The 14,783-nt window shown below is 47.9% G+C and overlaps 1 protein-coding gene across 4 annotated transcripts in view; it reads left to right on the top strand.

The window, feature by feature from the left end:
* Positions 1-14,783, top strand: part of SANBR (SANT and BTB domain regulator of CSR) — a 1,021,507-nt gene that overhangs the window by 179,325 nt on the left and 827,399 nt on the right. For all 4 annotated transcript variants that reach the window (XM_069608017.1, XM_069608018.1, XM_069608020.1 and 1 more), the window contains one exon: positions 1,482-1,575. In XM_069608017.1, coding sequence (XP_069464118.1) covers positions 1,482-1,575 — 94 coding nt within the window. The remainder of the gene's footprint in view (positions 1-1,481; positions 1,576-14,783) is intronic.

Below are 14,783 nucleotides of genomic sequence, written 5' to 3'. Positions count from 1 at the left end.
CCATGCTGTCCCTTGGCTTCGCCCGCCTGGAATGCTGCTGTTCCCTCTGGCCGGACGGTCCTTCCACGTTGGACAGATTGGGAGCACATCTGTAGACCTGGTAAGCCCCGGTTCTGCCGCCCCTTCTGTTAGCCGGCAGCTCGAGCATTCCCCACTCCCCCGGTTCCTCCAGGGAATGCTTATCTCTGCTTCCTTGTTTTCCTTCTATTTTGAATGCGGGTTGACCAATCAGAATTCGGAAAACACTATAGTCGTCCCTTCTCCCATAGGGTGCATCCTCCCGCTGAGTACCACCCCCATGGGGACTATCGGGTAGCAGCCTCACCTCCCTGGCCTCGTGAGAAGGGGCTCCCCCTCGGGTAGGAGTGATGACATCTCGGGATTCATCACAATATCCTTACACTAAGCCGATATACACACTGCTACTTTGGCAAAGTTGGCTTTGCTCGTTTTCCGTCAAAACTAAAGAGACCCTGGCAGTCCAACACTGAGGGTGTCTTGAAGGTGGCTGTTGTAAAGCAGTAGAGGGCTAGAGACACAAACATAGTGAGAGCTGTGGAGAAGGAGCATGAGCAGCAGGGTAAGGTTGGCGTAAGGCTGAGAAAGAACACGAGGAAGGAAGAGGCAAGAGTAGTTCAGTAGTGAAGAATAGAGGAGGAAGCTAAGGTTGAGAGCTTTTATTTCAAGGTGGGCGGAGGACCTTTCAATACTGCCCACTGGGGGTCCTATCCCTGACCCTTGGCAGAGAGAGCAAGTAGCAAGCCTTGCTGGGGGCTAGATACCTGGACCCAGGTGGAGACGAACTGGCACCACTTGAACCTGCACATGCCACACTTGTCATCGAGCGCCTTACAACAATTACTGCTGCCTGAAAACTCACCACAGACAGACTGGGAGTAAATTGATTTTCAGCAGCCGAACCCATCGATTCCTACGGACAATATTACAACATTACTGGATTTAAACCCTTTCAGGAACTGTGAATGACTTTGTCTGAACTACCCAGTTGAAACAACCCTGACTATGAACTGTTCATTAGACTTGGACACCTAGACTCAGGACCACAGCTCTAGCTTAAGCTATGGTTCTTTTCTTTTGCACTTCTTTCCCTTACGTTCTACATTATTGTATTAAGACACCCCATCTAGTTGCTCCTGGCTAGGCCTTACTCCGACCCCTTGCCTTCGTGACAATAAATGTAACTTGTATCCTACCCATTTGGTTTCAAGTCTTCTGTTGATTCCTCTGCCTTGTGACAGTCCGATAATTTTATTATAAATGTTTGCCTTGTAGTGGACTTAGAAAACTCCCATGATATGCTAGAATGTTGTTTAAAAACCCAGGACCGGACCATGTAGTAATCCGGTAACCTGCTATTGCCCGGCATTTATTCTAGGTCTATATTAATGCCATTAGGCCTTCTATGTCTTCTGCCTTTTTCATGGCTTTTTGGTGCTTTAATAATGTGTTGTTTTCTTTAGGCAGGCCCTGTGTAGCTTCAACCAGGGTATCTTCTTCTGATGGTGAAAAATATACAGCTGGTAGCAGTGAAGAGAGTACTGAAGAACGCCAAGGGTAAGCGGGCGATTTACACCAAATGTCAAAATGTCTTTTGTAAATGTTAATTAAAGCAGGTTTTCAATGTCTGCTCTGTCTTAGCAAACCTGAAAAAATCAATTAAGAGACAGTGGAGCAGAGTAGATCTGTCTAGAGAGATTGATTTATCTGCTTGGGACCCCAGAAATTGGGAATGGCTTAAGGATGATGGATTCATGGAGTTATTCCAAACTGATTTCACCCTATCAAAAGTTTGACTTGAACACTTTCACAACATTTATCAGAGGGTATGATATGATATGGCATTTGTAACGCGCCTATACACAAGTGTTTCGAAGCGCGTCGAGGCGGGGGGGGGAACAAGGGGAGACAGATAACGATCCTACTAGGCCAGGTGTCATTCAGATTGCGCAAGTGCAAGGGTAGAGGGGAATGGGAAAAGTGCAAGTGCAAGGGGAAGGGGAGAGGGAAAAGTGCAAGTGCAAGGGGAAGGGGAGAGGGGAAAGTGCAGTATATGGTTAGTAGAATACAAGATAAAAATTAGGGCCAGCTGGTGGCAACTGCAAGGTAAGTGCCGGGAGAAGGGGCTGTAGGAAACAGAGACAGTCCCGTAGTGCAGGTAGGCAGTGCAGGGAAGAGTGGCTGGGCCAAGGACCGAGATCGGTGAGTGGCCTAGCTGCAGATTCAGTGCAGGTTCAGTGATTTTAGCAGGGGAGAGAGGGAGAGAAACCGGAGGCAAAGAGGAAGGTTTTGAGGTGCTTCCGGAACCGGAGATGGTTCTCCTCAAGTTTCAGGGAGGCAGGAAGGCTGTTCCAGAGGGAGGCCCCTGCTGCGGAGAGAGATCTACCCCCAACTCGTTGCTTGGAGAAGCGGCTGACCCTGAGGTAGTTGGAGGTGGATGAGCGAAGAGCTCGAGAAGGAAGATATTTAGGAAGAGAGAGTTGAAGGTATTTTGGCCCCAGGCCCCAGAAGGCCTTGTGGACAATGCAGAGGGTTTTGAACTTGATCCTCGCAGCCACTGGGAGCCAGTGTAGTGATTTCAGTCCTGGAGAGATACGGTCTCTGGGCTTGAGGCCAAGGACAAGTCTCGCAGTCCTGTTCTGGATGAGTTGCAGAGAGCGGAGAGTAGAGGCAGGAAGATTTAGATAGAGGCTGTTACAGTAGTCCAGCTTCAAGAGAACCAGGGCTCTGGAGACAATGAGCTTCTGGGGGAAGGAGAGGAAAGGAAGGATACCTCTGAGGAGCTGTAGCTGGTAGACTTCTTAGAGGCGTCAGAAATGTGAGGAGAGAAAGAGAGTGTGGAGTCGAAGATGACCCCGAGGTTTTTTGCCTTGCAGGTAGGAGCAGGAAGAGGGCTAAGGGAGGCCGGCCAGAGAGCTGCAGGGAAGGAGGGAGTTGGTGTGCCGATGAGTAGAATCTCAGTCTTACTGGCATTAAGGCAGAGGTCGTTGGCGGCACACCATTCCTGGTTAGCAGAAAGATAGTCAGAGATGAGGGAAGGGGAAGAGGAGGCCGAGGGTAGCCTGAAAATGAGCTGGGTATCATCCGCGTAGCACTGAAAGTTGGGACAGAGAGCAGCGATGCAGTGAGCAAGAAGTGCCAGATACTGGTTGAACAACCAGGGGGAGAGGTTAGATCCCTGGGGGACACCACAGGTAGAGAAAAAGATGTCAGAGAGGAAGGAACCCAGTTGGACCTGGGAGTGTCGATTGGAGAGGAAGGACAGCAGATTCCGTGCTTCTGGCAGCTCTGAAGCCAGACTGATGGTCATGAAGACTACCGAGAGATTCAGCATGGAGATTAAGCTGGGAGATGGCCAGTTTCTCCACGAGCTTGCCCAGGAAGGGAGGGTAAAGTTTGGGCGATAGCTGGGTAGGAGGGGTCGGAAGAGGGTTTCTTAAGAAGGGGGTGCACAAGGGAGTGCTTGAGGGGGGATGGGAAGACTCCAGAGGCGAAGGAGTGATTGCAGAAGTCTGGCAGGGCAGGAGCCAAGGAGTTGATGTGGTCCTTGATAGTTTTGGAGGAACAGGGGTGGACCTGGTTTGACGAGACTTTCATAGATCGGACTTGTCTCGAAACCTCGTCAGCAGAAAAAAGGGGAAAGGCAGAGAAGGAGGGAGGAGGGGTGGCTGCAGAAGGGCCAGAGGAAGAGCAGGGAATAGAGGGGGGAGGTGATGGGAGGAGAGGGAGGACAGATGTCCTGAGTTTTTTAAATGAATTGAGAGGCCAGTGTGGTGCAGAGGGCCTGGGAGGGGACAGGAGAGGATATCAATTACTATTCTTGTGGTGCTGCTTCAAACCCCATTGAATACTGTAGATGCTTATTCCCACATCCTTATCCTGTAGCCTTTTGTAACACAATATGCATTCCCCTGTAAATTTTAGCACGCACGTAGATAGGGCATGGCCATGCTCCACTTGTGGAAGTCCTCTTTTTCATGCTGATTGTATCGTACAGCAGCACAAGAGGCTCTCTGATTTTGTTTGTTGTCTTTTACTTGTTTCGGTACGCTTTGCCTCCAGTGCCTCATTTTGGTCTGGCTGCTATCAGACCTGACCAGCTTAATACATTTTGCATTGTGCAAGGTCGCTTCCTGGCCTATGACTCCCACACACTCTGCTTGGAGTGCCTGAGACCCGGGCACTGTTGGGACCTCTGTGCTGAGTTAAACCCACATTCGAAGAGGGCAATAAAAAGAAGATTTCAGTGCAGGAAGGAGCTTTTTCTAGATGCCCCATCTCTCATTTCAAAGAAGCGGTCTACGGGCAAGGTAAGTGCACTGTTGTTCTCCCAGGCACCTTGTCACAGGGACTCATTCCCATGAGTTTTCGTTCTGCAGGGAGGAATCCTAGAGAATCGACAACTGTAAGCTACTTTCCCACCAGCTCATTTGCAAGACTCTGTGAGCTGTCACCAGTGCACATGCCAAGGGTCATTCTGGGCCTTTTTAACAGTCCTAGGCTCAAGGTGATGTTTCAGCATCTGGGAACCCTTCACCAGATCCCAGCATCCTGGGTGCTCATGGTGAACTGCACCACGCTGAGGCAAACAACTGCCACCAGAACCAGAACTGTGGAGCCATTTCAAGGAGACATCCAGGCGACAGAAGCTTTGTTTTATGGCTCCGCCTCATCACAGTTAATGGCGGGCTCACAGTAAAGATGGGAATAGATTAGAGAATGTACCATTGTTACTACCGCTGACAGTTCCCTGGGACTCTTTTTCACCCAGAGTCGAATGGTCCTTGTGCAATGTCCCCTGTTGTATAGCTTACCCTCTCGTCCCCAACCTGACTTAGATATTTAGACCCATAATCTACTTCACACTGGCAGCTTGTGTGAGTACCCACCACTGTTATCTGGAAGCCTGCATCAACCTTGACCATGCATTCCCAGGCCAACCCGCAGACCAGTGAGGACCGGTACTTGGAGCAGGTCATGCAGGTAATGATGTTCCGAACCATGTCCATTTTCTGAAAGGATTATTAAAGGAGTTCTTGCCCCCTAGCTCCAGCATTGGACTCCCACAGTCCTCCCGCTTGGTTCTTTCTGCCTCTGTTACAACAGAGCAATACCGGTGCCTTTGCCACAAACATTGCTAGTTCCAGCAATGCTGGCTCCACTTTTAGACCAAGCCCTTCAGGGACCACAAACTGGATTCTCTTCCGAAACACCCACAGAACACGAATGGTGATGGTGGTGATGATGATGAAGAATTTCCATCCTCTTGTTTGGGCATACCAACAGAGACACAGCCAGAGAGCATTGTTTTGGCTGGCAGTTTGGCATTTGTAGGACGATTGACCAATGACAGGCCAAATTTCTGAGTTATAGTGTTTTTTATTAGTTCTTATTGATTCAAGGATTGGGTTCATCAAATGCATACAAGAGCCAGGAGAATAGTCTAGAAACTAATAGTCTAGAAGAGTAAAGGTGTAAAAGTGACAAGGATGGGATTTTACAATCAAGGGGATCTTAAAATAAGAATCCTCTTCTGAGGTGCGCTTGAAAATTGAAAGCGCTGCTAGGTATCCCTTAATGGTTCCAATCTGGATCTCCAGATTGGCTAAGTGTAATAGAAAAGAGAGCACCATGGGTGTGTCACATTGGAATGGATCCACATTCCTATCCTTGCACCAGTTGTTGAACTTATTCCAATGGCAACGGTACAAAGATTTAGGTGCTGACCTTCTGGCCGAATGCAAAATCTCCATTACGTCACCCGGGAGGTGCCAATCCTTGTACCTCAGCCATTCAGAAACCATGCGTGGAGGCTGAATGTCTTGACCTCTGGATGGAGACCTCAACCTTCCTCTTGCAAGAAAAGATCCTCTCTTTGTGGAAGACGTATTTGAGAGCAGATGGACATATCCAGAAGGTCCGGGTACCACATCCTCCTGGCCCAATCTGGGACAATTAGGATCATGGGTTTCCCAAACTTATTAAACCTCCTGATCGCATGAGGAATGATGGCGACTGGAGGAAACGCATACAGGAGTGGAAATTCCCAGTCCACCACAAACTCATCTCCTAGAGCTCCTCTTGGGGGAAATTCCCTGGAGCAGTAATGTTTGCACTTCTGGTAGACACTGGTCGCAAACAGATCCACTTGAGGTGTTCCCCAAAGGGTGAAGATCTCTTGAGGGACTTCCTGAGCTACTTCCCACTCGTGGGAAACTGTGCTCTCTGGCTAGGTGAACTGCCATCAGAGAGATTCTTTCTGATATTGTCCAGAACCAGAGCTGCATTGCCTCTCAGCACAGTGGTAATGACCCTACACCTCCTCTCTTGTTAAGGTAGTACATGGCCACTGTGTTGCCTGTCATTATCAGGACATTATTTCCCCGTACAGAGGGAGGAAAGGCCTTCAGCGATAGTATGATTGCCCTCAGCTCCAAAAGGTTGATGGAGACCAATGGCCGCTGATTGTCAGTTCGCTGGTGTGGGATGGCGTTCGTCACTACCGTTCTCTCCGGCCATGGTTGCCAAAAAGATTCTCCCTTGAGAATATTGTCTTTGCAAGCCCACCACAGAAGGTCCTGAGTAACTCTGCTCGTAACTTGCAGTTGGTCCGACATATTGCCTGAGAATTGGGACCACTGTGTCCTGAGAGACCATTGAAGGGATCTCGTTCTCAAGCGAGCCTCTGGCACCAGGAAAATGCAGGATGCCATGAGACCGAGCAACCTCAGAAAATCGAAGGCGGAAGATACTGGGCATTCTGGAATTTTGTTAACATCTGCAGAATGTGTTGAGCTCTCACCTCAGGAGGCGAGGTGTACCCAGAGGAAGTATTCAGGACTGCTCCAATAAATTGGAGTCTTTGGAATGGTATAATATGGGATTTCTTGTAATTTAGGGAGAAGCCCAGTCTGTGAAGGGAGTGGCAGATGATACTGAGATGTTCCCAGGCTTGCTCGGGTGAACAAGCCCTGATCAGCCAATCGTCCAGGTAGGGGTAGACGTGAATCCCCCCTCTCCTGAGACTCGCTGCCACCACCGCCATGAACTTGGTGAAAACCGTTGGGGCGGAGGTTAGCCCGAATGGCAGAACTCAAAACTGATAATGAGAACTGCCAACTGCGAACCTCAGGTACTTTCTATTTTTGAGATCGATTGACACATGAAAGTAAGTATCCTGAAGGTCCAATGATACCAGCCAGTCTTGGAGTTGGAGAGCCTGAAGGATCTGAGAAAGGGTAACCATCTTGAACTTGTCCTTCCTGAGGAACTTATTCAATTTTCCAAAAGTCTAAGATGGGTCTCAATTCTCCGTCCTTCTTGGGAATCAGAAACAAAGGGGAATACCAACCTTTGTTCCTCTCCGCTACAGGTACATGTTCTATTGCACCTTTCTCTAGCAGGGTTAAAATTTCCGCACAAGGAGCGGATCCGGAATTCTGACAGAATTGTATCCCGGTGGACGATCTTGAGGCCTTTTTTGAAAAGGAAGGCAGTAATCTTGGGCTACCATTTCCAGTGCCCATGCATGTAAAGTAATGCCCCGCCATTCGTTCATATACTGAGAAATTTGCCTCCCACCGGGGTCTTGTGGATCAAGGCCTCAGAGCTGCTTAGAGACGGCTGCAGCAGCGGCTGAGTATGCCACTGCTGGTGCTGATCTAGCACCCCTTTCTCGTCCACCACAAGGGAATCTTCTTTGGCCCCTTTGTCCGGCTTGTCCTCTTCCATTTGAGGAATAGAATGAAATGACCTACCCTCCAGGAAGATGAGCCTGAATAGGGTAGTTGAGGTTGTTTAATGGCGGCGCTAAGGGATTTAGCTGCCGCCTTCGAGGTCTGCAGCTTTTCCAAACTCTCATCTGCTTTGCTGCCAAACAACTTCAAGCCATCAAAGGGCATGTTGAGCAGTCTAGCCTGCATGTCCGGAGCAAACCCCGACTTTCTCAACCACGCAAATTTGTGTAGTACCATGCTAGCAGCCATGGATCTGCTGATGCTATCAGCAGTATCCAAACCTGACTGGAGACAGTCACCCATTGCCTTCTTACCATCTTAAATGCTCACCAGGAAGTCGTCTCTTCGCCTTCCGGGATGTGATCAGCCACCATGGCAACACAGTCCCATAGGGTGAAAGTGAATCTGGTAAGAGTGCAAGTCACATTGGTAAATTTTAAGGCCATACTGCCTGCTGTGAAAACTTTACATGCCCACGCATCCACCCTCTTGTCATTCCTGTCAGGGGGGATAGAGGGATAGGCCGATTGCCTGGCTGATGTAGCTGCCCAACCTTTCAGGAGTGGGATGCTTTATTTTTTTAAACTTTATTTTTCAACTCAGCTACCCTTATCAACCCCCGACCTCTCCCTCATAGTTCCCCAAACTTTGCCTATGCATTGCCCGTTGACCCCACCCATCCCTTCCACAACTAAGCCATGCACTTGCATTGTGGACGACCGCTGCCTTGGCGGCCCGGGTTCAGTGCATAATGTCTAAACCTTGTCTGTCCGAATTCCTTTCAAACTGCTAACTAACGTTGCCAACACTCATTTTAAGCTGCTTAGTCCGCAGGGCAGTCTTGTCTTCATTGGGCGCCCTCATCTATGCATAGTACTATGCTCTTAACCCAAATCCCTGGAACTGTAATTGGTCAATCACAGGCAAAATGTATCAGTAGGTGTTGTGGCTATATGGTAACTGCTCATTAGCCGCCCAGTCTCACATATCTACTTGCCCAATACGTCCCGCAGGCTGCTACAGCCCATCGTAATGAATCTTGCTGTTCATTTGCCGATGGTTATCCTTGTTCCCCAAGCAATACAGCTTCGATCCGCACATCTATCTATACCATCAATAGCCTAATTTCTACAGTAATAGTCAACTTGTTCAGCAAGTTCAATGTTTCAATGGTATTGTCGTTACCTTACACACTGTCCACCCCTTCTTCTGGTGACTGCTGAGCAGTTAGCGGAATGTAAGCTTCAACAAAACAGGCAGCTTCCTCAGGAAATGTGAAGAAGTATGTTTTGTTCTTATATTGCATGCGTCGTCTGGCCGGATATAGCATTACATATTGTATCTTGCGCTCCCTCAGCAATTGCTTTACTCCCATAAATGTGCGTTGTTCCTGCTGAACTGCCGAGGTGTAATCCAGGAAGATTTGGATGATGCTGGACCCCATCTCCAGATTCTGTTTCTCCCTTTCTGCCCTAAGAACCATATCCCGGCCTCTATAGTCCATCAGCTGCGCTATGATCGGGCGGTGGAAGGCACTCAGCTTGGGCCTTGCTGCTAGAGATCTGTGCGCTCGTTCGACGACGAACATCGAGGACCAGCCGGGGTCACCCAGCAGTTCTTTAAGTAGTTCCTCAACAGCTAGCTCCATGGGTGCCTTCAGGGCGTCCTCATGCACCCCTATGATGCGCATGTTGTTCTTGTGTGATCTTGCCTCTAAAACTTTGCATTTCAGTTTGACGGTGCCCAGATCTTTAGCCATACTTTTCACTGTGTTTTGCAACGCTTCTATTGCATCTTTGGCTGTGCCGATCCTTGTTTCAGCCTCTGTGATTCTGTGTATGGCATTTTCTAACTGAGTTTTTATCATTGTGACATTAATATTGATGCCATCCAATTTGTTTTTTTTGGCTGCAAATCCCTGTTGCATCGAGGTGAAAATCCCCTGTAGATCCATGCTGGCCGGGGGAATTGTCAAAGTCTCTGTATTGTCCTTCAGGTGTATCTGTCGCCCTTTCTGTGGTACGTGAAGGGCCAAAAGCGCCTCCCTGGTGTCTTTCAGGCGCTCTTTATATAGTGGTTGGTGACTAGCTTGATATGTCAACGCGGTTTTGGGATGCACCGCTCGTCGTCTTTCTCTGGAGTTTTCCTCACACCCTCAGTCTCGTTGTGTTGAGGGTCTCCTTGTCACGGCTCGCTCCCTTCGCTCCCGTTCCCATCACTTGGGGGCATGATTTGGGGTTTATCCCCTACTGGACTTTCCCTCCGAACCTTATGCTACAGTGCTGTGATGAATTGGGAGCGCTAAAACCTTATTTTCCAAGTTACTTCCCTTCCGGATCCATTCCAGGTTTTTGGCAGCCAGCATGCTACGTTAATCTAATGACTATGCTTCCCAGAATCCCTGGCTCTCTGCCTCACCTCCTCCCTTGCAGGACAAGGTTGGGTGGAGGATAGGCAACACCTGTGGCTGCAGGTGCAGCAGGCGGCACACCTGAGGGGTGTGCTCATTAAGGAGCTTTAAAAGCCTCAGCTTACTTCAGTCCAGCGCTGGTCATTGTTGCAGTGTTCCTGTTGTGACTGGTCCCTTGTTCCTGGTTCCTAGTTTTTGTGCCTGGTTCCTAGTTCCTGTTTCTTGTTCCTCTGCCCTGGATTTCTAATTTATGTGCTTGATTGATTTCTGCTTCCTAGATTTCCCTTTCTGTCTTCCTCTGTCTGCAGGCAGCCTTTCTCAGTGCTTTCCCCTTTGATGCAGCCCAATTTGCCTGTGTTCTCTTTTTCTTGATGCTGTCCTTTGCTACTGAAAAAGTTGATGCCTTAGTCTTTCCCTTTATAGATTTAGCTTCCTGCCTTTATTCCTTGGAGGGGTGGGATAAGTTTGTCTTTTGTAATATCGTTTTCCCTGCTCCTGCTCCTTATTTTCTATTGGAATCCATTCTATGTTTTCCCTTGCACTTCTGCATTTATTTCCATTGATTATTAGGTAGGGTGTACTGTTATAGCTAGCTCCTGTGTGAATGCCTTTGTTTTCCTCACTATTCTATAATCACAATTCTTACTTGCCCCTTGTCTTGAGTCTTATGTATTTCGTTATCCTCCACCCATTGCTGTTATAGCCTACTGGGTCCCTGTTTGATCAACAGGGTTCGTGGGCTCACTGACATTCTAGTGGTATTTCCAGTCCTCGTGAGTACTGTTTTTAAGTTCTTTATTTCAATATCATCAAGAGTGTCAGCTCACAGATCCTGTCCTTGCTTGCCCTCTACGTGGGTTTAGCGCTGTCAGTATCTGTAATAGCAAAGTGGGTAAGGAGTTTGCCGACTTTCCTTTCAGTCATAAGGAGGTTCTAAGTGCTTACCCCACATCCCTTTTCATATATTTGTATTATTGTTTCACTCAATCTGCACTCCTGGGTTTAGTATACATGAGTCTTGATTCTTGTGTGCACGTAGTTTGATTCAAGGTATTTCACTGTGCGATTTTGTGCACATTTCCCTTGCCATATTCGCTGCCTTTGCACTCACCTGATTAATCCTGACACTCCTATTATGTGCCACGGGTCTGCCCTTAACCCTCTGTCCTGTCGCAGGATTGGTTGCGGTATCTGTTCAAGTGGTTCCTCTGGTGACTTGTCTTCAAAGTGTAACTAATAGTACTGTGGCACAGTTGTGTCCACACAGGCTTATGCGTGTTTGCTTGTGCCTTGGCGTCCGCTACCGCCAGCAGTATTGTAATCCCTGCATGTGGGAGCGGTATCGCTCCCTCATTGGATATGGTTCTCTAGAGTTGGGGTGTTCAGGATATTGAGTGCGCGCCCATGGCCCCCCTCCGCTATCCATCCCCACCGTGGTATGCTTCCCCCTGCTTGGGTGCCTACCCTTCGCAGCTTACTTGCGTGCCTGTCATCCAGAGCTCTTGCTCGTGCCTGGCCCGCAGGCCAGTACGGGTTTTATTGGTGGCTTTATGATCAAAGAGTTGGAAGGAATTGCCACAGCTGGGTGCAGGATGCAGGGATCTGCTGTCTTGTTAAGACTTGGGGACAGGGAGCCTGCCTTCTGGAGCGGAGCGTGCCGTCCCTCTGCTTCCCAATTACTGTGCCCTCCCGGCATCACTGTTTCTGCGCACACCAGAAGGGCGGACCGGGAGGCTGGAACAATGGATCGCTCTCTCACCACGGTGTGCCACATTATCCTGCCATCAGGAGCCGTCTGTCATGGCTTCCGATTGCACACGGTGCCCGGCATCAAGGGGTTAGTAGAGCCCTTCGATGTATCTTTGCTGTTGCTCGTATCGTACTGGGGTGTTGTTTCTGTGGTTCGAGCAGGTTAGGAGATCCTTCATCCTCCTCTGCCCGGAGTCACTGGTTAAGCCGTTGCTCTCAGTGCGAATCTGATGCTCCGTCTGGGTTGTTCCTGCAGTGTTCAGCCACCAGATTTCCATGCATGGTGCTCATCCCTCGCTGCTCTTAGCCAGAGGAGCTCTGACGTATGTGGCATCACCGGCATCAGAGGTTGCCACAGGCCCAGTTCATTAATCGATCGTATCTCAGGTTCTGCCTTACCAATCTGCACAATCTTTGGGCTGGGGGTTCTCGGGCACTTCACACCTCTCTGCTTGATGTGTTGCAGAACCGGACTGTTTTTAACCAGTTCTATCATCCTCTAGCCGACTGGAGATTGTCCTACAAGTCTCTCATTTTTGACTCATCAGAAATTAGCTCTTCTGGCACATTGGGGGTACAAAAACGCAAACCAAAAGGATGGGAATCCCCCTCAGGTCTGTAAACCTTGTCCTATATACTGAGAGGCTTTGACATAGTCAAAGTAGTCGTGAACAGTGTTGAAGACGGCTTAGAAAATGGCACTGGTTTACTCAGCATTTCCTTCGACTTTGGCGTCGACAGATCTGACTCAGAGTCGACAAAGTCGTTGAGGTCTTCGACGCTTTATGCTTCTTTGGTGGAACTAAAGAAGGACTCGGCTCCAGACTCGTCGACAATCTCAATGACTTCTCGTTGGGACGAGAACTTTCTGCATGCAACGCCAGCTTTGAGCACGGCTTCGAAGTTGTAGCCTTAGATTTCCCTTTGTCGTCCTTCGGAGGGTAGGTATAGAAAGGCTTTTTCCTTATCATTTGAATAAAGAAACAGATTAGAAATGCCACCATTTGGTCCATCTCCTTCTTTTCACCTAGCATACTTCTTACAGACCAGTTTAGGAGTGGCCACGTGTAGGGGGACAATTACTGTGGAAGGCTCAACCTAGAATGTACTGCTAAAGTGTATTGCTGGCAGGGGGTGGGAAATAATGTGAAAACGCAAAGTAAGGTGGATAGTCAGAAGTGGTTATAATCGGATGATGAGCAGGTAAAGTAGTGCGAGAACCCCATCAGAAAATGCGACCACTAAGGAGGAGAAGAGGAGAGTATCAAACAACATTAAAGGCAATACCTGTCAGAGGGGTAGAAATTGGAGGGGTCCAGTAATTTGTAGCAATGGAAGAATGAGTAGGAGCGTTGTATGTATGTGCAACCGTCCGGAGTTAGTCAAAGGGACATATAAAGGAAATAGTGCATTAGTTAATGAATACATCCACTGGTTCACACATCATAGGATGTAATCGGCAATCTGTGAACACATTTTCTGATGTATACAATTTTCTATGCCAGCAGATTTAGAGGGTGATTATTTAAGTGTTGAATTAAAGGACAAAAGCCTAGTACAGGGCTTGCTGGCTGTTGGATTCAGAACTTACCCTCCTCGGGGCTGATTTATTGAACTAAGAGAAGCACCTCGTTTGAACGAAAAGCAGGCAACTGCGAATGAAAGTAATAATTGCTCAAATGATGTCCCGAAGTAGAAATTTATGTTTTAATACTTTTGCAGGAGATGGGGATTGGAAAGTGTAGAATGATTGAATAATGCTGTGTCTACTCCTATGCCACACCAGACTTGCATGTCAGGGGACAATAAGGAAGCAATGTTAACAATCATTTCTTGCAACAAGTGGGTCTCCAAAAATATTTAAAGGACAGTGTATGAAGTAACTTTATAAGGAAGCATCATATTCTCATTTTCCAAGAGACATGGGGAAATGCATGAGATCAACTTCCAGGAATATGCATTTTATAATAACCTCGCAATGACAGGGCCTTGAGAACGCCTCAGTGGTGGTTACATAACATGGGTTGGATCTTTGCTCAACTGAAAGATAAAGGTCTGTGATACTAGAAACTGCGATCTACAAGAATTGCATTTACAAACCAGGGCGGGTCAACGCATTCTCCTGCTTAACTTTATTTAACAGACCTAACAACATCAATGGTTTGTGCTCCATACGGTTGGTAAAGAAAATATTTGACATCTGGAGATACGTATATGAAAAAGTGCCTCATGCTAGGCGACTTTAAACTTCAATTTGAGCTGTAATGGAGGGCCCAAAATCCCAGCCCTGAGCAGACCTGGTGGACCGGGAAATCCTGGGCCCCAGAAATGCAAGAGTCAGAGTAAATGACAAAGGCCTGTGTTTATTTACCAATTGTAGAAACAGGGGAAGCAGTCAAGCACACAAGTCTGAAAGCTCTCTAACTTCATAATGGAGAACAACGGTTTAAAAGGCAAAAATACATCACTGACGGTATAACTTTATCTTAGTTATTGAAAAACCTACCGGAAGGTGGGATTGGGTTAGTTGTATCATATACATATGCAATCTATATGGTCACCATTCTGATTGGTTTTACTCTTATCTGATAGGCACCTCTAATTTGATAATAGCAGTCGTATGTCATCCTTGCGTCTTTGGATTGGTTTGTGCAAATGTTGCAAAAGAACACCTTTTGAGAGCCATGATTGGTTGGCATTGGCTTTTCCAACCTTGATTATTTGGCAGCTCATCAGCACATGAGCAACAATTTATGGCAAGGGGATTGACATCCAGGTGCCGCTTTTCCTAATTATAACTCACCATCTCCGATTTCCTAGGCCACAAGCCAGGGATTCAGCTTTGAACTAGGCTCTATCTTGTATCTTTT

This window comes from Ambystoma mexicanum, chromosome 4q, assembly GCF_040938575.1.
Source record: "Ambystoma mexicanum isolate Mex_15411 chromosome 4q, UKY_AmexF1_1, whole genome shotgun sequence".
Classification (NCBI taxonomy): domain Eukaryota; kingdom Metazoa; phylum Chordata; class Amphibia; order Caudata; family Ambystomatidae; genus Ambystoma; species Ambystoma mexicanum.
Note: the sequence above shows the minus strand (reverse complement) of the source record. Positions and strands in the feature narration are given on the sequence as shown.